Source organism: Jaculus jaculus, chromosome 8, assembly GCF_020740685.1.
Source record: "Jaculus jaculus isolate mJacJac1 chromosome 8, mJacJac1.mat.Y.cur, whole genome shotgun sequence".
NCBI classification, from domain to species: Eukaryota; Metazoa; Chordata; class Mammalia; order Rodentia; family Dipodidae; genus Jaculus; species Jaculus jaculus.
This window is the reverse complement of record NC_059109.1, coordinates 45,848,020-45,872,912: the sequence shown is the minus strand read 5'-3', so window position 1 is coordinate 45,872,912 and position 24,893 is coordinate 45,848,020. Positions and strand designations below refer to the sequence as shown.

The window sequence follows — 24,893 nt, the reverse complement described above, 5'->3', positions numbered from 1 at the left end:
GTCCTTTGGATATATGCCTAGGAGTGCTATAGCTGGGTCATATGGTAGATCAATCTCTAGCTGCTTTAGGAACCTCCACACTGTTTTCCACAATGGCTGGACCAGATTGCATTCCCACCAGCAGTGCAGAAGGGTTCCTTTTTTTCCACATCCCCGCCAACATTTATGATCATTTGTTTTCATGATGGTGGCCAATCTGACAGGAGTGAGATGGAATCTCAATGCAGTTTTAATCTGCATTTCCCTGATGACTAGTGACGTAGAACATTTTTTTAGATGCTTATATGCCATTCGTATTTCTTCCTTTGAGAACTCTCTATTTAGCTCCATAGCCCATTTTTTGATTGGCTTGTTTGATTCCTTATTATTTAACTTTTTGAGTTCTTTGTATATCCTAGATATTAATCCTCTATCAGATATATAGCTGGCGAAGATTTTTTCCCATTCTGTAGGTTGCCTCTTTGCTTTTTTCACTGTGTCCTTTGAGGTGCAAAATCTTTGTAATTTCATTAGGTCCCAGTGGTTAATCTGTGGTTTTATTGCCTGAGCAATTGGGGTTGTATTCAGAAAGTCTTTGCCAAGACCAATATGTTGAAGGGTTTCCCCTACTTTTTCCTCTAGCAGTTTCAAAGTTTCCGGTCTGATGTTAAGGTCTTTAATCCATTTGGACTTAATTCTTGTGCATGGCGAGAGAGAAGAATCTATTTTCATCCTTCTGCAGATATATATCCAGTTTTCAAAACACCATTTGCTGAAGAGGCTGTCTCTTCTCCAATGAGTATTTTTGGCATTTTTATCGAATTATCAGGTGGCTATAGCTACTTGGGCTTACATCTGGGTCCTCTATTCTGTTCCACTGATCTACATGTCTGTTTTTGTCCCAGTACCTTGCTGTTTTTGTTACTATGGCTCTGTAGTATAGGTTAAAATCAGGTATGGTGATACCACCAGCCTCTTTTTTGTTGCTCAGTATTATTTTAGATATTCGAGGTTTTTTGTGATTCCAAATGAATTTTTGGATTGTTTTTTCTATTTCCATGAAGAAAGCCTTTGGAATTTTGATAGGGATTGCATTAAATGTGTAGATTGCTTTAGGTAAGATTTTCACAATAATCACTTAAATAGACCTATAACAAGCATGGAGATTTTCACAATATTGATTCTTCCAATCCAGGAACAAGGGATGTTTCTCCACTTTCTAGTGTCTTCTGCAATTTCTCGCTTGAGTGTTTTAAAGTTCTCATTGTATAGATTCTTTACTTCCTTAGTTAGGTTTATTCCAAGGTATTTTATTTTTTTTTTGATGCAATTGTGAATGGGAGTGATTCTCTGATTTCATCCTCTGTGTGTTTGTTGTTAGCATATACGAAGGCTACTGATTTCTGTGTATTTATTTTGTATCCTGCTACATTGCTGTAGGTTTTGATCAGCTCTAACAGCTTGCTAGTAGACTCTTTACGGTCTTTTATGTATAGAATCATGTCATCTGCAAATAATGATAACTTGATTTCTTCCTTTCCAATTTGTATCCCTTTTATGTGTGTCTCTTGCCTTATTGCTATGGCTAAGACTTCCAAAACTATATTAAATAGAAGTGGGGACAGTGGACACCCTTGTCTTGTTCCTGATTTTAGTGGAAAAGCTTCCAGTTTTTCCCCATTTAGTAATATGTTGGCTGTAGGCTTGTCATAAATAGCCTTTATTATATTGAGATATGTTCCTTCTATTCCCAGTCTCTGTAGGACTTTTATCATGAAGGGATGTTGGATTTTGTCAAATGCTTTCTCTGCGTCTAATGAGATGATCATGTGATTTTTGTCCTTCAACCCGTTTATGTAATGTATTACATTTATAGATTTGCATATGTTGAACCATCCCTGCATCTCTGGGATAAAGCCTACTTGGTCAGGGTGAATGATCTTTTTGATATACTCTTGTATTCTGTTTGCCAATATTTTGTTGAGAATTTTTGCATCTATGTTCATGAAGGAGATTGGTCTGTAATTTTCTTTTTTTGTTCTATTTTTGCCTGGTTTTGGTATCAGGGTGATGCTGGCCTCATAGAAGGAGTTTGGTAGAATTCCTTCTTTTTCTATTTCCTGGAAAAGCTTAAGAAGCAATGGTGTTAGCTCTTCCTTAAAAGTCTGGTAAAATTCAGCAGTGAATCCATCTGGGCCTGGGCTTTTTTTAGTTGGGAGATTATTGATAACTGTTCGGATCTCCATGCTTGTTATAGGTCTATTTAAGTGATTAATCTCATTTTGATTTAATTTAGGTAGGTCATATAGATCAAGGAAATCATCCATTTCTTTCAGATTTTCATACTTTGTGGAGTATATGCTTTTATAGTATGTCCCTATGATTTTTTGAATTTCTCTGGAATCTGTTGTGTTGTTACCTTGTTCATCTCTGATTTTATTAATTTGTGTCTCTTCTCTCTTTCTTTTGGTCAGATTTGCTAAGGGGTTATCAATCTTGTTTATCCTTTCAAAGAACCAACTCTTTGTTTCATTAATTCTTTGGATTGTTCTTTTTGTTTCTATTTCATTAATTTCTGCCCTAATCTTTATTATTTCTTCCCGCCTACTGATTTTTGGTTTGCCTTGTTCTTCTTTTTCCAAGGCTTTAAGGTGAAGCATTAGGTCGTTTACTTGCGACCTTTCTAATTTCTTAATATAGGCACTTAAGGCTATAAATTTACCTCTTAGAACTGCCTTCATTGTGTCCCAGAGATTTTGGTATGTTGTGTTCTCATTATCATTTGACTCTATAAATTTTTTGATTTCCTTTTTGATTTCTTCATTGACCCACTCATCATTTAGTAGTGTATTGTTTAGTTTCCATGATTTTGTGTATGCTCTATAGCCTTTCTTGCTACTGATTTGTAGTTTAATTCCATTGTGGTCAGATAGAATGCAAGGAATTATTTCAATTTTCCTGAATTTGTTAAGATTTGCTTTGTGTCCTAATATATGGTCTATTTTAGAGAATGTTCCATGTGCTGCTGAAAAGAATGTATATTCTGCAGCCTTTGGATGAAATGTCCTGTATATATCTGTTAGGTCCATTCCTTCTATGACCTCATTTAGTCCAGATGCCTCTCTGTTTATTCTTTCCCTGGACGACCTGTCAATTGATGAGAGTGGGGTGTTAAAGTCACCCACCACCACTGTGTTTGGTGTTATCTGTGACCTTAGTTCTAATAGTGTTTGTTTGATGAATTTGGGAGCCCCCATGTTAGGTGCATATATGTTTAGGATTGTAATGTCCTCCTGTTGGAGTGTGCCCTTAATCAATATAAAGTGACCTTCCTTATCTTTCTTGACTAACGTCGGACTAAAGTCTACCCTGTCTGATATTAGGATAGCAACCCCTGCTTGTTTTCTAGGCCCATTTGCTTGAAACACCATCTTCCAACCTTTCACCCTAAACTCCTGGCTCTTTTTATTTTGAGACAGGGTCTTGGTCTAGCCCAGGATGGCCTGTTATTCACTATGTAGTCTCAGGCTATGATCTTCCTACCTCTCTGCCTCCTGAGTGCTAGGATTAAAGGTGTGTGCTACCATACCTGGCATGTTTTTGTTCTTTTTTTCTTTTCTCTCTCTTTCTTTCTTTCTTTCTTTCTTTCTTTCTTTCTTTCTTTCTTTCTTTCTTTCTTTCTTTCTTTCTTTCTTTCTTTCTTTCTTTTTTAGAGAGAAGGAGAGGGAGAGAGAGAGAGCTGGGGGGGCAATGTGAATGGGTATGTCAGGACCTATAGCCACTCCAGATGCATGTGCCCCCATATGCATCTGCCTTCTGGGGAGTCAAACCTAGGTCTTAAGGCTTCCCAGGCAAGTGCCTTAACCAATAAGCCATCTATCCAGGCCTTTTTGTTCTTTTTAAGCAGATTTCAGTTTTCTGTTGAAATTCTTTTCTTTTATCTGCTTTCTTAAACATTTCTATTAAAGCCCTTATTTCATAATTTCAGTAGCTGCATGTTGCAGTCAGGTCTGCCTTGCTGGTAGAAATCACCCACCCAAGAGCAGCTGGTGGGAAAAATAGGTTTATTTTGGTTTACAGACTCGAGGGAAGCTCGATGATGGCAGGGAAAATGATGGCATGAGCAGATGGTGAACATCACCTCCTGGCCAACATCAGGTAGACAACAGGAACAGGAGAGTGTACCAAACACTGGCAAGGGGAAACTGGCTATAACACCTATAATCCCATCCCCAACAATACACTACTTCCAGGAGGTTTTTAAATTTCCAGTTGCCATCAGCCGGAGAACCTAGCATCCAGAACACCTAAGTTTGTGGAGGACACCTGAATCAAACCATCACATTGCCCCCGTGGCCTCCATAAACTGATAACCATACATGATATAAAATGCAATGCATTCATCCAACTGTAAAACTCCCCATAGTTTTTATTACTTCCAATGAGGTTTATAAATCCTCGTAGTCCAAGATCTTTTAACTGAGCTATAGTACCAAAACATCCCCAAAACAACCCATAATGGCACAGAATAAACATTCACACAGGGTTGCCTATCAGGTACGACAGCAACTCAAGCAGGTCCAAGTTCAGAACCACAGATAAGTGACACTATGCAGCGTTTGTCTTTCTGTGATTGTGTGAGTTTGCTGAGTATGATCTGTTCCAAGTTTGTCCATTTTTGTACAAATTTCATTGTATCATTTTTTTATTACTGTGAGTAGAATTCCATGTGTAAATGTACCATAGATTTGTTATCTATTCATCCAGTGATGGGTATCTGGGTTGATTTCCAGTTCTTAGCTATAAGGAATTGAGCAGCTATAAACATGGTTGAGCAAATGCCTCTGTACTGATACATGGAGCATTTAGGACAAATGCCCAATAAGGGAATAATGGGTCTGTTGATAGCTCAGTTCAACCTTTTCAGGAATTTCCAAATTGATTTCCATAGTGGTTGTACAAGTTTACATTCCCACCAACAGTGAATGAGGCTTCCTGTTTCCTTACATCCTCACCAACATTTGTTTCTGTTAGATTTTTTTAATGATTGCCATCCTTACTGGAGTAAGGTAGAGTTTCATGGTTGTTTTAATTTGTATTTTCCTAATGGTTAGGGATGTTGTGTTTTAATTTGGGGCTTGAATTTCTGTTGATTTTTCTATGATTTCATTGGAGGCTTCCATTGTGGGACTGGGCATCCTTGGTGGAGATCTCTATTTTTTTTGATTTTCATTGGCTTTTTTGCATTGTGGTCTACCCACAATTGGGGAGATGCTTTATTTTACTGAGGAGGATGCAAGGTTTTAACTTTATATGATCTTCAAAGGGTATTCTGTTTTTTTGTTTTTTTTTTTTTTTGGTTTTGCCAGGCAGGGTCTCACTCTAGTCCAGGCTGACCTGGAATTCGCTATGTAGTCTCAGGGTAGTCTTGAACTCACAGCAGCCCTCCTACTTCCCTCCCAAATGCTGGGATTAAAGGTGTGTGTCGTCACGCCTGGCTGGGTATTCTGTTTTAAATGTGAATCGGGCTGGTGTACTGGTGTATGACGGGGTTAGAACCATAGGTGCACAAATTGTGGAGATTGCAGGTACATACGTCAAAGTTCCCTGGGAAGATGGGAGTTCTGTCCTACTCATTCCACTTTCAAGTACTCTTCAGCTCATGGGGATCATAGGTTGGGGAACCAGGAGCCAGGAAGCTGGAGAGCCAGAGGTAAGAGGCCAACTCCTACAGTGGCCCATGCACCCTCTGATTCAGAGGGATAGGGATGTCAGTACCCAGGGGCCAGTCAGGATACCAGAGCAAAAGGCCTACTTCTACAGCCCCCACAGAGGGACAAGGCCTCCACAAGCCAGGTACAGGGGGACCAGGGAACACGGATGTGTCCTCACTCTGTGCTGCATACACTCTCCGTCACAGGGTATTTGGGAATTGGGGACTCAGGGGCACTTCAGTCAGGAAGGTGGAGCAAGGAGCCTGCTTCTGTAGCAAGCTTGCAAGGTCCAAGCAGCCCCAAGCCAGCTGTAAGGGACCTACCAGGGAACTGCTCTTTTTGGAGTTTTGAGCCTTTGAATCCTTGCTGTCTTGTCTGTTCTCAGATGATTTCACAGTTAGTATTTTTTTTTAGAGTATCTTTAGATTCACAGAACATATATATTACTTTTTAAGGTAAGGTTTTGCTCTAGCCCAGGATGACCTGGAATTTACTGTGTAGTCTCAGAGTGGCCTCGGACTCATGGCAATCCTCCTAGGCATGCAGCACCATGCCCAGCTCTCACAGAAGATATTCTTGGTGATTCCTAAAAGCCCTTGAGAATTGTTCATGGGCTCAGTGGCTCTGGCAGGTAGCATGGTGATGTATTGGTGGAGTTCTGCTTTCATGTTCCCTGAAATCCCAGTGGTGTACACTCAGGAGCTGCCTAATGCAGCAATGACTGTAGTGTAGGATATCAAATCTCTGTGAATTTTCTTTAAAATATAAAGAAGCTGGAGAGATGAGCCAGCAGTTAGGGCACTTGCCTACATATCCTAACGATCTGGGTCTGATTCTACCTCAACTTCCCTTCTGTACCCCCACTCCCCGAAAACGCTAAAGGAATCCTTATTTATATGTAGGTTACAAGGAAGTGAAGACATGTTTTGACTATAAGCAAGGTTGTAGTCCCCCCCCTCCCTTTTTTTTCTGTGTGAGATTCTCAGAAAATTATAGGCTTCAGCTAGGAAAGGAGTAAGGTTAAACTCAAAGGTTGTATGGGTGGTCTTAAGCATGCTTCATTGCTTTTTAACATTCTTAGTTGAAATATATCTGTAAAGAGGAGTGTTGCTTCTATGTAGGTACATTTTGTAAGCTTGTCAAAGTTATCTATTCGTAAGAGAATTCAGCCAGACTCTGGAGTGGGGAGGTCATTTCTCTTCCCAGTCACTTTCTCTTCTCTGTCTTTCTACCCTACTTCAGCAAATACAACACCTTAGGGGTAACTTCCAGTAAAAACGGATAGCTTTAGTAATCGATTACTAAAAGCATGAATTTTGCATGAATAAAGCTTGGATTTGAGTCCCAGCTGTGCTTCTTATTAACTGCCCAGCCTTGGCATGCTACTTACTTTTTGTGTCTGTGTTTTCGTCTGTATGACTAGAAAGTTAACTAATTTGAGTGTGGTTATGTGTGTGCATGCATACATTCATGTAGAGGCCAGATTTTGACATTGTCTACTTTAGATGCTCTCTATCCCCCACCTTAAAATATACTTAATAGTATATTTAAAAAGGAACACAATACAGATACTGTGGTACTAAAAGGATCCAAACTATTTTTTTTTTAAATATTTTTTTTGTTCATTTTTTTATTTATTTGAGAGTGACAGACACAGGGAGAAAGACAGATAGAGGGAGAGAGAGAGAATAGGCGCGCCAGGGCTTCCAGCCTCTGCAAACGAACTCCAGACGCGTGCGCCCCCTTGTGCATCTGGCTAACGTGGGACCTGGGGAACTGAGCCTCGAACCGGGGTCCTTAGGCTTCACAGGCAAGCGCTTAACCGCTAAGCCATCTCTCCAGCCCTGTTTTTTTTTTTTTTAATGCAGGGTTTCACTCTAATTAAGACTGACCTGTAATTCACTCTGTAGCCCAAGCTGGCCTTGAACTTATAGTGATCCTCCTTCTTCAGCCTCCTGAGTGCTAGGATTAAAGGCATAGGCCACCATGTCCAGCCTTGTAATATTTATTATGTCCAGAGGAGACAATTTTCCATCTTTACTACTGTCTGTTATCATAGTCATGGCTCCAGCCATCATGATTTCTATCTTCATAGAGGAAATCACCTCCCTAATCTGTAACAAGAGACTCAAGATCAGAGTCACACTGCTCATGGCTGTGGTGTCTGTCTGCTCGTAGAGATGAGAATTCTGTCTGACTTTACACTGTGATGACAGCGTAACTTGGATCCAGTGGGAACTTGCAGACTGGTTGAAGGAATGATTAGTGACTGAAATGAAAATCCTGACTGATCTGTTTGTGGAGAGTCAAATTTCAAACATAAGACATCTGTTTCAAAACATTGTTCATCACTTCTTGTCTCTTATAATTCTCCAGAGAAGAGAAGTCTGAATTACCTGTGATAATGGAGTCATGTTATCCACACTCTTCCTTTCTGTTTGGAGATGTGAAGGCTGACATTGAATTTCTAGCATGATGCTGGGGATGTGATAAACCAGCCTCCTGAGAGACATGACTTCTTCCTGATCTAAACTGAATTTTGATCCCCCAAAGTTTGATTCCATCAAAAAGATTCACTGCATAAGAAATAGTTACTTCATGTTTGAAATTCACAAATGCATATTACTTTGATTTACCATCTTTATCTTTGGGAATTTGTACCTTTATTATTGGTCCAGCCTGACATGAGCCTGTAATCCCAGCACTCAGGGATTCAAGGCCAGCCTTGACTACATGAGGAATTCTAGGCCAGCAAGACTTCCTATAATCCCAGCACTGAGGAAGTAGAGGCAAGAGGTTTAGAAATTTAAGGTCATCCTTAGCTACCTAGTGAGTCAAAGGTCAGCCTGTAATACATAAGACTGTCTAAAAAATAGATGGGGGTCAGGTAGGGTGTCATACTCCCTTAATTCCAGCACTAGGGAGGAAGAGGTGGGAGGATCACTGTGAATTTGAGGCCAACTTGAGACTATATTAGTGAATTCTAGGTCAGCCTTGGCTAGAGCGAGACCCTACCTCAAAAGAAAACAAAACAAAACAAAACAAAACACAGATGAAACAGCCCTAAAAGGAGCTCCTCTGACACTTTTGTTTCTAGGTTGCCTATTCAGCAGTTGCTGCCCCTATCCCCATGCCTAGGGCAAAGAGTTGTCCCACTCCCCCCTTTTTTCGGAGACAGCGTTTCTCACTAAAACTGGAGCTCATCCATTAGGCTAGACTTGCTGGCCAGCAAGCCACAGAAATCCTCCTACTCTCTCCCCTGCCCTGGGATCATAGGCATATTAACAACTGGGACATTGCACCAGCCCCTACTTTTTTCCATTCTACACTTCTCCCCCCCCCCCCGATATTCCTAGAATACTAAGGACCAACTAATTATAAAAACACATGGCTGCTAATTCCTCATGCTATGAACCAGCTGAGAATAGAGACTGAGCATTTATTTTCTCCTGCTATAAGAAGAGAAAATGAGAAGTCATTAGTGGAGATAAACAACAGTGGGCACAAGCAACAATGGACACTTCAAGCCTTAAGTTGGGCCAGCCAGGCCAGATAAGCCAATGGGTGCCATAGTGGCATGCCTATTATGGGGGAAACCAACTGCTCTCTAATTGGACTGAGATCCGCTCCACGGTAGGGAATACATGCTTGATACTGAAGAACCTATGATGGGAGAAGTCAACCTTAGGGGTGTAATACCTGCTGTTGTTTGGCTAAATGCATGTATTATGCTCACCAAATTGCCTGATAAGCACTTCTCTTAGTGCTCATATCATTATATTAATTCTGCTTCCACTTTTGGTTAGAGAAGCTTCTCTTTTCAGATGGCAGTGACCTCTGGGATGATTCAAAAGGCACCATGGTGCTAAGAAGTGACAGAGGAGTGCTCAGCACTGAAACATCTCTATCATACCTTCCAAGGCTCAGGGTCCATTGCAGAAGAGGTGGCAGAAAGAATGTAAGAACCAAAGGAAGGGTAGGACTCCTTATAGTGCACTCCTCCAGGCAGAGTAGCCTGGATATCCATGACCTCACAGTGCCTGGCACTACCTACACAAGACTATCATAATAGGTGGAAAAGATGATGACATCAAAATAAAAGAGAGACTGATGGAGAGGGGCAGGGGATATGATGGAGATGGAGTCATGAAGGGGAAGGTGGGGGTGGGAAGGAATTATGTTTTTTTTGTCTATAATTGCAGAAGTTGTCAATAATAATAATAAAAACAACAAAAAGAAAACGAGGACTGGAAAGATGGCTTAGCAGTTAAGATGCTTGTTTGCAAAGCTTAAGGAACATGTTTGACTCCCCAGGTTCCACATAAGCCAGACGTACAAGGTGACATAAGTGCGCAAGGTCACACATGCACCCAAGATGCCACACATGTCTGCAGTTCAACTGCAGTGGCTGAAGATCATGGCGCACCAATTCTCTCTCTTGCTCTCTTGCTTTAAAAAAAAAAAAAAAGGCCAGTCTGTTGGGCTTGCCTCAAAAAAAAATTAAATAAAAATTGGCCACATGCCTTTAATCCTAGCACTTGGGAGGCAGAGGTAGGAAGATAGCTGTGAGTTTGAGTCCACCCTGAGACTACCAAGTGAATTCCAGGTCAACCTGGGCTAGAGTGAGACCCTACCTCAAAAAACTGAAAAAAAAAAATGAGAGTATAACTTAATGGTTTTTAAAAATAACTTCTGGGTCAGTTTCTAGGTTTTATGTTAGTTTGGCTTCCTTTGTTTTTCTGAGTCTGTCAGTTTCATAAATTTGTAGTGTACTATGTTATTATGGGCAAAGAGGATTGAGAGTCACTTATTCAAATCCCAGCCTCACTGCTTTCTTGGTAATTTTGAATAGTTTATTTATTTTTTAACCCATTATATGACTAACAGCTCCAAATCTCAGTTGCTCCAATAAGGATTCCTTATTTCTTATGATTCTATGGGTACCTCCCCTCCCTCTCTTTCCCCTTCACAAACCCATTCTCCAGCATGTCCCTTTCCCTTCTCTCCCTTTCTTTTTCTTTTTCTTTTTTTTTGATGTCATCATCTTTTCCTCCTATTCTGAGGGTCTTGTGTAGGTATTGCTAGGCACTGCAAGGTCTTGGATATCAAGGCCAATTTCTGTCTAGAAGATTGCATTGTAAGTAGTCCTATCCTTCCTTCGGCTCTTACATTTTTTCTGTCACCTCTCCTGTGATGGAGTCTTCCTGAGTCTTGGAAGGTGTGATAGAGATATTTCAGTGGGGAGCATTCCTCTGTCACTTCTTAGCACTGTGGTGCCTTTTGAGTCATTCCAGTGGTCACTGCCATCTGAAAAGAGAACCTTCTCTAACGAAAAGTGAGAGCAGCATTAATACGTGGGTATGAATGTTAAACAAAGTGCTTACAGGGTATTTTGGTGAACATAATATATGCATTTAGCCAGACAACAGCAGGCATTACACCCCTAGTGGTTGTGACCACCCCTGCCATAGGCTTTTGACTAGGTTTTCAGTACCAGGCATGTATTCCCTCCCATGGAGTGGGCCTCTAGTCCAATTAGAAAGTGGTTGGTTTCCCCATAACACACATGACATTATTGTACCTGTTGGCTGATTTGGCCTGGCTGGCCCAACTTAAGGCTTGCAGTGTCCACTGTTGTTTATCACTACTGATGACTTTTCTGTCCCATAGGGCTGCATGCAGTGCGTCATTTTTCAGCTTTCTGTCAGCTGGTCTACAAGGAGGAGGTTTTCAGCTCAGCTTCAGCTTAATTTCTCATTATCCTTACAGCCCAAGCATGTGGAGTCTTCAGCAATAGGGTCTTACTATTTATTTCTGGTGGGAAACCAAGAGCCTTGGCAATGGCCTGTAATGTTTTCAGTGATCTTTCCCTGGCCAACAACTCACTGGAAGATATCCCATCCCTGGCACTGAAATTTTTCTAGAAACAATCTATGGCTTCTGGGTGCACCATTATCCAGAAAAGTAGGTTTCCATATGGCTTATTCATAACATCTTAAATTTTGATTAACCCTCCCCCACCCTTAATCTGTTTCTTTGACCTCAGTTAGGCCATTCCACCCCCAGTAATCTGTTCATCTACTTACATATGTACAATACCATCTCCTTAAGTCCTTCCCTCTCCTCCCTCCCTTATAGCCTCTTTCTAGCTTACTGGCCTTTGCTACCAATTTTTATTCCAGCTCACATGCATGTCTAAGTGAGTTAGGATCCACATATGAGAGTGAAATATTTTTCTTACCAGAATATTTGATCTGGCGGTAGATAAGCATTGCAGTAATTTGTTTTTAGAACTTTTTTTTTTTTTTAATGAGACAGTGCTTTAAAAGTTATTTCCAACGGGTGTAGTGGCGCACGCCTTTAATCCCAGCACTCGGGAGGCAGAGGTAGGAGGATCACCGTGAGTTCAAGGCCACCCTGAGACTACATAGTGAACTCCAGGTCAGCCTGGGGTAGAGTGAGACCCTACCTTGAAAAAAAAACCAAAAAAAAAAAAAAAGTTATTTCCATGGCACCTGGACCATTACTAAAGCTCAAGAAATGTTGCATGTTTTTATTATGCAGTCCTAACTTACTCAGTTGTCCTAAATTCATAGTGGTAATTTATAAGTAAGTGCCCTTGAAGAGCTCCCTTGATTGCTTCATGTTGAGTTCATGTATTGGAGTCAGCAAATGTTCTTCTTAGGTTTCCTGAATTGCAAAAACTTTTGTTATAATTTACTGCACAAGTAATGAGTGTGTGCCTGTTATATGCCAGGCAGTGCTCTAGGTTCTGAGATTATAGCATTGAAAAGATTTAAGTTCTAAGCTGAGAAGATGCCTCAGTGATTTAAGGCACCTGTTTGCAAGGCCTGCTGACCCTGGATTCAGTTTCCAACAAGCCACTCATGTAAGTGGGACTTTTTAAAAAGAGGCACAAGTATCCGGTGTTCATTTGTAGTGACAAGAGACTGGCATCCCTCTCTGCCCCCAACACACATGCAAATAAATAAAAATTAAAAGAGAAGGTTCAAGTTCTTACTTCGCTGGAATTCACATTATGTTGGGGCAGGAGGAAAAGAGGCTAAAGCAAGCATACTTACCACTTGAAAAGTGTAACAAAGAATAACAAAGCACCGGGCCAGGCAGATGGCTCAGTGGGTGATTGCTTGCTGCATAAGCCTGACGACCTAATTCAGATTCCTAGAACCCATGTAAAGTTGCATCATGCACAAGTGTCTGTCATCCCAGCCTGTCTATGGCAAGAATCAAATTGGAGACCAAGATAATCCTGAAGCTTGCTGGCTAGCCAGCCTAATGAATATAGCACCAAATGAGAGATACCCTGCTTCAAACAAGTGGAAGAGAGGAACTGACACCTTGTAGTAGACAGCTTTAGGTTCTCTGAGATGAACTTCCAGACTAGGCACAGTTATGGAGGAAGGGATATTTATTGAAGCTTACAGATCCAGGAGAAGCTCCATAATGGCAGAAGCAGCTGGCCTGCTTTCACAGGTCCAAGCACAGAAAGAACAAAAGCCACACAGCACACTTCAGGAACTCCTGGTGGAACTAGGTACTTTGCATATCTTTAGATTGGAATTTCAAACCCACTACCACACCTTAAGATCTGCCCAGTACCAGCCAGGTGGCTGCAGATCCAGACTGCTAATAAAACACTGAATATATTGGGGGCATCTATTGAAACTACCGCACACCTAAAACTGTGACTTGCATGTGTCCACATTCACATACACAAACACAATTAAAGAATGACAACTGGGCTGGCTGTGATGGCGCACACCTTTAATCCCAGCACTCGGGAGGCAGAGGTAGGAGAATTGCCATGAGTTTGAGGCCATCCTGAGACTACATAGTGAATTCCAGGTCAGCCTGGGCTAGAGTGAGACCCTACCTTGAAAAACAAAAACAACAACAACAAAACAAACAGCAGGATAAAGAAGAGAGATGGCTTAGTAGTTAAAGCATTTGCCTGCAAAGACTAATGACCAGAGTTCGATTCCCCAGTACCCACATAAAGCCAAGGTGGCGCATGTGTCTGGAGTTCATTTACAGTCCCTAAAGCCCTGGTGCACCCATTTGCCTTCTTTCCCTGCCAAGTGTGGTGGCACATGCCTTTAATCCCAGCACTCAGAAGGCTGAGGTAAGAGAATCACTGTGGGTTCGAGGCCAACCTGGAACTACATGGCGAATTCTAGGTCAGCCTGGGCTAGAGTTGAGACCCTACCTTGAACCCCCCCCCACAAAAGCCAATTGTCATGTGATGGTGGTGGTTGGGCTTGCTCTTCAATTTAAGGTATGAATGAAGGGATCCAGTGTATTCCTCTGCCAGGAACTATCTCCCCCTAGGACTCCTTAAGTGTAATGGCTTTGAGGCAGCAATGAGGTCAATGTGATTGGGCCAGGGTAAGCAATAGGAGAATGGCAGGAAGTACCCATGTGTTGCTAAGACCATTGTGAAGAATCTGAGGTAGGAAGCTGCTGGGGATGTTGTGAAGTGAAATGGTTTGACTTGTGTGCTAAATGGGTTACTTGTGCTGCTAGATTGAGAGTAGATGGTTGACGGTAAGGATAGAAGTAAGAATAGTTAGGAAACTTAGAACCATCCGAGCAGACCCTAAAGCCAGCCTGGATCTAGGGTAGTAGAGTGGCAGAGGTGGGCTAATGTGGTCCACTTTGGGGTAATTTTGATGCTGGTAGTGTGGGAAATCAAAAAGAAGGTGTATATTTGATTTTCCTGGGTTTGAAGCCCAGGAAACCAGAAGAATAGATGGAAAACTCTGCAAGATGGGGGTGGTTGGGTAGAACTAAGAATTCTTTTTAAATATGTTCAGTTTGAGAGGAGGTGTTGAGTAACATGGTTGGATATACACATCTGGAGAGACCTGGGTTGGAAATACACATTTAGAATCTTAAGAATACAGACTTATGCTCTTTCTGGATCTCCTGCTTCTCAGGTGCAGGCATCCCCTTTTTGTGTGTCTCTTCTCCCTCTCCCTTATGATTGTCTTAGATTAAAAAAAAGAAGAAGAAGAATACAGACCTAAGATCCAAATGGCATTTAAAATTGATTTGAGATCACTTGAAAGTGAATGTACAGAAAGGTCCATGGCCAGTGTCTGAGCCTCAGCACCCCAGAGTTTAAAAATTGTGGAAATGAACTGGAACTGTTGTAGGAATTGAGAAAGGAATGCTGGTGAAGTAAAAAAGAGCAGTGAGCTCTAAATTCTGTCAGTGGGAGAGCGCAGCAGCTGTGTTAGATAATGTAAGACAGAGTCAAGGATGGGGCTGATGTTGACCTTGAGGAGCTATTTTGGGGGAATGATAGGGTCTCCCTGATCAGAGTTTAGGATGGTTGAATTAAAGGCAGCTTGTGTAAATAGTGCTTTCTAGAAGGATTGGAGTGAAGGGCAACAGAAGTAGAGCCTGAAGAAAAACATGGAATTGGGAGACTTATTTTTGTTTACCCTAAAAGGTGGGACATGTGGAATTGTCCCAGACAGAGAGGAGATAGAATGGAAATTGATGGAGTTATGTACATTCAGTAGTGAAGCTGTTAGGTTAGACAAAAGCATCCCACTGATAGATCGAAGCGGGCCAGTGGATATGGTGAGAATGTGGAAGCTGTATTTCCAATTACACCATTTATTTCAGTAACATTGGATGTCAGGATAATGGGCTGGGGCACAGCTCAGTACCAGAAACATTGGATGTAAAGGTAACAGAGGCCGGGACGTAGCTCAGAGCTACAGCACTGGCCTAGCATGTGTGAGGCCCTGGATTCAACCCAGGCACATGAAAGACTCGAGCTAACAACTCAGACAAAAGTGGTGAGCATGGGAAGAAGGTAGGATTTGAGGAGATGTGAATTAGAACTGTGGGGGTATGAATAGATTTGGGAGAGAGAAAGAGAATTGGCATGCTGGGAATGAACTCCAGATGTGTGTGCCACCTGTGTGCAGGTGTCACCTGTGCATCTGGCTTATGTGGGTTCTGGGGAGTTGAACCTGGGTCCTTAGGCTTTGCAGGCAAGTGCCTTAACTGCTAAGCCATCTGTCTAACCCACTACTATTTTATTTTACATACTCTTTATTTAGTCCTTTAGATGAATTTTGAGTGTGTTATATTAGTAAAGCTCCATTTTGGAAGATGAAAATGGTTGCTGCTAGAGAGAGCTTTGAGTGTCTACTCATGAATATTACAAATCCAGACTTATACAGCTGATTTTCATTATTTGAAATCAGTGCTCCCTTACTGGGCCCCAGCATTTATCTTCCTAGAGGTTTTGTTCATAGACTCTGTTTGAAATCACCAGAGGAAAAGTGCACCCCTGCCCATTATTTTATATTGGATTTTCAGAATGTGGGCAAGAGGTTTGTACTATCATCTTATTTTACCCCAGAGGTTAGAAGATCGAGTAGTTCCTTTAAATACTAGTACCTGCTTTCTGCTTTTGGATATGTTTGCCACCAAAGGCATTTTCTTCCCTGGATGGGCCGGTTCTGTCTGAAACGCCACCTGGTATAAACCCTCTGCTCTCACCTTCTTCAGCATTGTGGTGTATATTGTTTCTCAGTAGCTTGGTGTGAGCTGACATGGCATTTGTCTGCCTTCCTTCTTCCCTTTCTCCCTCCTTATTCCTCCCTTCCTCCCTTCTCTATTGGCTTTGCACATGCCAGACAGTGCTGTGACACTGAAATAACATTCCTAACTCTTTTATTTATTTATTTTTAGTTTTTTGAGGTAGGGTCTCAGTCTAGTTCAGGCTGACCTGGAATTCACTGTGTAATCTCAGGGTGGCCTTGAACTCATGGTGATCCTCCTATCTCTGCCTCCCGAGTGCTGGGATTAAAGGCGGGTGCCATCATGTCTGGCTCATTTTTTATTTATTTGAGGGAGGGAAGGAGAGAAGAGCAGAGGGGAACAGAGAGAGGGAGAGGGAGAAACTGGGTGCACCAGGGCCTCCAGCCACTGTAAACAAATTCCAGATGCATGTGCCCCCCTGTGCATCTGGCTTTCATGGGTTCTGGGAAGTTGAACCAGGATCCCTTGACTTTGCAGGCAAACGCCTTAACCGCTAAGCCATCTCTCCAGCCCCATTCCTAATTCTTCACCAACCAACCAGCCAAATGTCCATCACCTGATGAAGGGATACAGAAATTGTATATGGTAGGAAATTGTTCAGCAATAAAGAAGGGATAGTAAGATTATAATCTTGGGTAGGTGAGATGGCTCAGTGGTCAAAGGCTGTTGCTTACAAATCCTGACAGTCTGGGTTTGATTTTGCAGTACCCATGTAATGCCAGATATACAAAGTGGCACATGCATCTGTAGTTTGTTTGCAGTGATGAGAGGTCTCATTGCTCATTCTTGCTTTCTCTCGCTCTGTCCTTGCAAATAAATAAACAATAGAACTATTTTTAAAGAAGAATATGTCTTAAGAATATATTTAAAGTCATTTAAAGAGCTGGGGAAATGGCTCCGCATTTAAGGGTACTTGTTCGTAAAGCCTGGTGGTCCAGGTTCAATTCCCTACTACCCACATAAAGCCAGACACACAAAGTAGCACATATATCTGGAGTTCATTTGAAGTGGCAAGAGGCCCTGGCATGCCCATACCCACTCATTCTATCAAATATTTTTTTTAAAAGAATAGATTTTAAAAAGAATATATATGTCATTTAAAACTGAAATGTTGGACTGGAGAGATGGCCTCATGATTAAAGGCACTTACAAAGCCTAACAGCCCTAGTTTGATTCCCCAGTACCCATATAAAGCCAGATACACAAAGTGGACCATGCTTCTGGAGTTGATTTACAATGTCAGGAGGCTTTGGCTTGCCCATTTCTCTTGCTCTGTCTGCCTCTTTCTCCCTTTTCTCTCTAATAAATATTATTAAAAATAAAATAAAACTGAAGCATTGAGATGATCTAGGAGAAGTGAATGCACAGAGAGACGGTTGAGGTATGCCAGAGTAAGAAATGGAACTAATACGTGCTACATGATTGATATTGTAAACATGATGCCAAAAACTAATTGTTGTGATGGTTGTACCATTCTATATATATCCTAAAAATCCCCAGTGCCATCTGAATAACTGAATTATATGGCATAAGAATTATATCTTAGTTGTTTAAAAATATTTAATTAATTTATTTATTTGAGAGATAAAAAGGCAGATAGAAAATGGACATGCCAGTGCCTCTAGTCACTGCAAACAAACTCCAGATGCTTGCACCACCTTGAGCATCCATACGTGGGTACTGGGGAATCGAACCTAAATCCTTAGATTTCTCAGGCAGGTGTCTTAACCACTAAGCCACCTCTCCAGTCCCTTAGTCATCCTTATTTATTTATTTTTCTGGGCGTGGTGGCACATGCCTTTACGAGAGAGAGAGAGGGAGGGAGGGAGGGAGGGAGGGAGGGAGGGAGGGGAAGAAATGGTGCGCCAGGGCCTGTAGCCACTCCAGTCAAACACCAGACGTGTGCACGTCCTTGTGCATATGTATGACCTTGCACATGTGTCACCTTCTGCGCCTGGCTTTTGTGGAACCTGGGGAATTGAACATGGGTCCTTAGGCTTCATAAGCAAGTGCCTTAACAGTTAAGCTATCTCTCCAGCCCATAGTCTTTTTTATTACTATTTATTTGCAAGCCTGAAGAGAGAGTGACAGAGAGAGAGAATGGATATGGATGTGCTAGGGTCTCCTACTTCTACAAATGAAACCCAGATGCTTCCGTCACTTCATGCATCTGGCTTTACATGGGTACTGGGGAATTGAACCTAGGGTGGAAGGCTTTGCAAGCAAGTGCCTTTGACCACTGAGCAATCTCCTCAGCTCTAATCTGATTTTGGAGGGGGGGCTAAAGTAGGATCTTGCTCTAGCCCAGGCTGACCTGGAATTCATTATGCAGTCTCAGGATGACCTTGTACTCACAGAAATCCTCCTACCTCTGCTTCCCAAGTACTAGGATTAAAGGCATATGCCACTATACCTGGCCTGATTTTTTTTAAAAAATTTTTGTTGTTGTTGGTTTTTTGAGGTAGGAGCTCACTCTAGCCCAGGCTGACCTGGGATTCACTATGTAGTCTCAAGAGTTGTCTGGAACTCACAGTGATCCTTCTACCTCTGTCTCCCGAGTGTTGATGTTAAGGCGTGTGCCACCACATCTGGCTAAATATTTTTTTGTATTTCATTTTTATTTACTTAGTTGAGAGAAAGAGAGAGAATGGGTACACCAGGACCTCCAGACACATGCTTCACCTTGTGCATTTGGCTTACATGGGTCCTGGGGAATAGAATCTGGGTCCTTTGGCTTTGCAGGCAAGTGCCTTACTTAACTGCTAAGCCATTCTCTCCAGCCCTACTCTGATTTTTGTTTTTAACCCTAGATCACAATTTTGGAGGTTGTAAGTCCAAACAGTACAGGTTTTGGCAAAGGCCACATGGAGCTAGCAGTGTGCTTTTGTTAATAATAATTTATTTTGAGATAGGGTCTCAGCATGATTCAGCCTGACCTGAAACTCACTACATAGCTCAGGCTGATCTGGTCTCTCCATCTTCCTGCTTAAGGCTTCTGAGTGCTGGGATCACAAGCCTGTGTCACCATGTCTGTGTTTACTGCTTTTTAACAACAAACCATAAAACTTCCATATCTACCTCTCAGAGAATACTTACGAGTCTTAGTGGGTTGAAGTTTATTGAGTTTACTATTTATTTTGTATATGTGTAGTGCACATTTATGACATCTTTCAAAACCAGGAAGAACATATAGATGCATACTTGTATTGGACTATCTTGAAGAGCATCGGGTACTGGCTTTTTAACTTTACTGATTGATGTTATTGACAGAATCCTGCCTATTATTTGATCAGTGTCTTAGACTTGATGAGGCCTGGCTCATACATTCTTTTGAGCACTGAACTCATAAGTAACAGAATCATATCAACATAATCTTATTAGTATGTATATATGTATATGCTTATTAGTGCATTAACTTTGAGAAATGTTCTCTGTATGTAGAAAAACTCAAGTTGGGAGCCATCTTCTGACCTCACTGTCTTTCTCATTCTATTCTTCCTTCCCTCACAGGACTTTATGCATGCTAACCAAGTTCTCTACCACTGATCTACACCCCTAGTTAATTTCTTTCTTTTTTTTCCTCTTTTCTTGAGATACAGTCTCACTCTAGCCCAAGCTGCCCTGGAACTCACTATGTAGTCTCAGGGTCACCTTGAACTCTCAGCCATCCTCCTACTTCTGCTTCTCAAGTGCTGGGATTAAAGGTGTGCAGCACCATACCCGACTTTAATTTCTTTTTTCCTCTTTCTTTCTTGCTTGCTTGCTTGCTTCCTTCCTTCCTTCCTTCCTTCCTTCCTTCCTTCCTTCCTTCCTTCCTTCCTTCCTTCCTTCCTCCCTCCCTCCCTCCCTCCCTCCCTCCCTCCCTCCCTCCCTCTCTCTCTCTCTCTCTCTCTCTTTCTTTCTTTCTGTTGTTGTTTTGTGTTCTGAGGTAGGGTCTTGCTCTAGCTCAGGCTGACCTGGAATTCACTATGTCATCTCAGGGTGGCTTCAAACTCATGGCAGTCCTCCTACCTCTGCCTCCCCAGTGTTGGAATTAAAGGCGAGTGCCATCACACCCAGCCTTTGTTTTGTTTTTTGAGGTAGGGTCTCGCTCTAGCCCAAGCTGACCTGGAATTCATTATGTAGTCTCAGAGTGACCTCAAACTCACAGTGATCCTCTTGCCTGTGCCTCTCTAGTCCTGGGATTAAAGGCGTGCACTGCCACACCTGGCTGTAATTTCTTTTTTAAAAAAATACTTTATTTTTATATATTTATTCATGAGAGAGAGAAAATGGGAGTGCCAGAGCCGCTAGCTGCTGCAGACAAACTCTAGATGTATGTGCCACCATGTGCATCTGGCTTACATGGATTCTGGGGAACCAAGCCAAGGTCTTTAGGCTTCATAGGAAAATGGCTTACCTACTGAGCAATCTCTCCAGCCCATTTATTTACTTATTCTTTTGTTGTTGTTGTTGTTGTTTTTAAATTGAGGTTGGATCTCATTCTAGTTCAGACTGACCTGGGTCTCACTGTACAGTCTTGGAGTCACAGCAATCCTCCTACTTCTGCCTCTCAAGTGCTGGGATTAAAGGCGTGTACCTCCACGCCTGGCAGTATTTTCTTGATGAAAATCAACACATAAGTTCATAGTTGTGACATTTGCAATGATAGCCTAAGACATCTGTCTCTATTACAAGTATAATTTTTCCTTGAACAGGACATACTGGGTTCCTGAGCCAAGGCAGCCCTTTTCTTAACAGGGTTGGGTTTCTTCTGCTAGTAATTGAACATTTGACTTAAGCAAGTAAGTAAAAATGGAACAAAGCAATGAGGTGTTCCATTAATAGCCATCTTTTCTAGTGACTCTTACTTCACTGCATTCTTATTTGAAGCATCTACTGTGAGCATTCCTTTCTAGTTCTCTAGCAAGCCATCCAGACTTCTGTTTATTCATGTAAGATATTTTTTATTTCAGCCTATCAGCTTCAGTGTTAAGCTGTGTTTTATATCAGTGTTTCAAGATTTTAAAGGAAAGAGTAATTTTTAATAGTGAATATTGTTAAATTTGGCTAACATACCTGACAGTAAAAGAAAACAAAATAGCATTTTAAACATACATAGCATTTATCACCATATGTTCTAAGCTTTGGAGTTGGTGAATTTCACACTTATAGTTGTAAGTGATATTTTTTAATTTATTTGTATTTATTATGTGGGACCTGGAGAATTGAACTGTGGTCTTTTGGCTTTGCAGGCATGTGCCTAACTGCTAAACCATCTCTCCAGCCCATAAGTGATATTTTATCAAGTGAAACTTCAGGCATACTTTTACCATAGACATGTCTTCCCTGTGCTTTGTGTGTATAGAGCACAGCTGATGTCTGTGTGTGCACATAGATATTTGCTAGACTCATTGCACATGCTCAGAAGAGAGTTCAGGTAAATGAGAATAAATTGGAAGATCTTCCTGTAGGAGTAGTGTAGGTATGTGTGTGTAGATAGGCTCCATATGCATATGTGCTGAGGCCAGAGGAGGATGTCGGATGTCTTCCTCTACTGTTTGTCCTCTTTGTTTCCCTGAGTTAGTCTCTCATTGAACCTGGATCTTGCTGTTTTTCAGTCAGACTGACTGACCAGGGAGCCAAGTGGGCCTGGAGATAGAACTCAGCTTATGCAGCAAGTGTTCTTACCCATTGAACCATCTCTCCAGCCCCAAGATTGATTGATTTACTTTTTTTTTTTTTATGGAGAAAGAACATTTTACTTACTACATTCATTTATAAAAAGCATTTTATTTGCTTCATTCATTCACACATATTTATTTATTTAATTTATATTTATGAATACCAGGTTCTTGTGCCTCTGCAAACAAATGCCCATCTGGCATTATATGGGTGGCTGGTGAATTGAACCTGGGGCCTATCGGCTTTGTAAACAAGTTTAGCTGCTGAACCATATCCTCAGCCTCTCTTCTTTTTAAAGATTTTGTTTTGAATTTTCATTTTATTCATTTATTTATTTATTTTTCGAGGTAGGTTCTTACTCTGGCCCAGGCTGACCTGGAACTCACTATGTAGTCTCAGGGTGGTTTTGAACTCATAGTGATCCTCCTACCTCTGCCTTCTAAGTGCTGGAGTTAAAGGCATAAGCCACCACACACGGGCTTCATTTATTTATTCTGTGTGTGTGTTTGTGTGTAGATGCACCAGAGTCTCTTGCTACTGCAAAAAAAAAAAAAAAAAAAAAAAAAAAAAAAAGTCAGACACATGTGCAACTTTTTGCATCTGGTTTTATGTGAGTGCTAGGGAATTGAACCTGGGCCAGGAGGCTTTACAACAAGGGTCTTAAACTGCTGAGCCATCTCCCCATCCCCAAGATTTATTTTAAAACTGGTCTACTAGTCAGAATCCCTGCTGTGGTTCTTATGTAGCCTAACCAGAAAAGGAATTATGTGATCTGGTTAAGAAGAAACCCTTACATATAAGTTTTTGTTGCTGAGGTAGGGTCTCACTCTGGCCCAGGCTGACCTGGAATTCACTTTGTAAAAGAAAAAGAAAACGCCCACATACATCTACAGACCTAGGATGCCATGTGCATGGCTGTCTTTGCTACTGCACAGCTGTCTATGGAGCTCTCCTTAGGACATGGGCTTCTCATGGGAAAGCCATGGAAGTAGTGATATAATGGTACATTCCATGGAGTACATTTTCCAAATAACCAAAGTATTTTAAATGCTAAAATGCTTTTTAATTGTTTTGTTGTATCCTGAATTTTTTTTTTTCTACATGTCAAATCAGAATGCATTGAAGTTTTGTCCTTTTTGGATAACTAATGGTCCCAATATCTGTGAATATTTTTATTGTGTTCTAAAGCAATATGTACATCTCAATTTACCTTTACCTTTCTTATAGAATTTTTATTTCTTTATTTGTGATGAGAGAAAGAGAGAGCTGGAGCTAGAGTATGGGCGTATCAGGCTGTTGCAAATGAACTCCAGATGCATGTGCACTTTGTGAATCTGGCTTTACCGTGGGTACTGTGGGAGTTGAACCCAGACCAGCAGGCTTTATGAGTAAGCTCCCTGAACCACTGAGCCATCTTCCAGCCCCACTACCTTTATTATTTTTGTTTGTTTTCCTTTGATCTTCTCTCTCACTGTCTGGTTTTAGTTCTATTGCTATTAGAGTGCATTTTTACAATATTTTATTTAGAGTAGAGAGTTGGCTTAGTAGTTAAGGCACTTGCCTGTGAAGCCTAAGGACCCAAGTTTGTCTCCTCAAACCCATGTAAGCCAGATGCACAAGGTGATGCATGTGCACAAGGGGCACACATATCTGGAGTTAAGTTGCACTGACTAGAGGCTCTGAGCATGCCAGTTCTCTCTCTTGCTCACTCTTTCTCTCTCATAATTTTTTAAAATTTTATTTATTTGAGGTTTGGGGAGAGAATGGGTGTGCCAGGGTCTCTAGCCTCTGCTGATGAACTCCAGATGAATGCACTACCTTGTGTAACTGGCTTTACATAGGTACTAGGGAATTGAACCCAGGTCCTTAGGCTTTGCAGGCAAGCACCTTAACCACTGATCAATCTCTCCAGCCCCTAGAGTACATTTTTAAAATAGGGTTGCCAGTTGTCTGTCACACTTCCCAAGCATGATGGTCATAATCTGAAAAATATGATGTTTTCTCTTTTTTATTTTTGTGTTAAGAGAAACCTATAAGGGAGAAGGATCCATGAATAGGCCTTGTCATAGTGATGTGCTGATAGAGTGCATTTTTACCTTAATTCAGGGTTATTGGATTATTTTTAAACAGTTCTGAAAGAGTAAAGTTAATCTAAACAAGGTAGTTTCTCTGCCATTTTAGAACTTTTTCTTAGATGTTCAATGAAATCAGATACTTTAAAATGAAATATATACTTTTTTTTTTTTTTAAATTTCAGAGCTCCAGAGATTATATTGGGGTTGCCATTTTGTGAAGCCATAGACATGTGGTCATTGGGATGTGTGATTGCAGAATTATTCCTTGGATGGCCGCTCTACCCAGGAGCCTTGGAGTATGATCAGGTAACAGAACTGTCATAGCAATCTAGTTGAACTGGTGGAAAGTAAGGAATAATAATAGGCTGTGAGTAATGCATAGCTCTACAGATATTGAAACCCTGGGATTTTATACAATTTAAGTTCACTTAATGTTAGTTCATGATTTTAAAACTTACAATGCTTAAGTGAATTTTCATAAGCCAAGTTATAATCCATAGGCCCCAAAACAGCAGTGGAAATTAATTCTTCCACCACCTCCTCTTCCTTTACATTGGATAATTACCACTGCTATTTGATATAGTATTTAACTTTTGTCTCTTCAATTTTTGTTGTTGTTGTTGTTTTTAGAGGTAGAGTCTCACTCTAGTACAGGCTGACCTGGAATTCACTATATAACCTCAGAGTGTCCTCGAACTCACAGCAATCCTCTTCCCTCTGCCTCCTGAGTACTGGAATTAAAGGCATTCACCACTGCGCCCAGCTCTCTTCATTTTTTTGAGACATGGTCTTACCAGTTCAGGCTGGCCAAAAATGTGTGATTCTTTTGCCTCAGTCTCACAGTTGCTGGAACTAGACTTAGGCCAGTATGCTCAGC

The 24,893-nt window shown here is 41.3% G+C and overlaps 1 protein-coding gene and 1 pseudogene across 4 annotated transcripts in view; one reads left to right on the top strand and one right to left on the bottom strand.

Annotated features, from left to right (window-relative positions):
* Hipk3 (homeodomain interacting protein kinase 3) overlaps positions 1-24,893 on the top strand; it is a 108,266-nt gene that overhangs the window by 62,632 nt on the left and 20,741 nt on the right. For all 4 annotated transcript variants that reach the window (XM_045155831.1, XM_045155833.1, XM_004660833.2 and 1 more), the window contains exon 3: positions 24,199-24,322. In XM_045155831.1, coding sequence (XP_045011766.1) covers positions 24,199-24,322 — 124 coding nt within the window. The remainder of the gene's footprint in view (positions 1-24,198; positions 24,323-24,893) is intronic.
* On the bottom strand, positions 7,734-16,290 carry LOC105944178 (annotated as a pseudogene).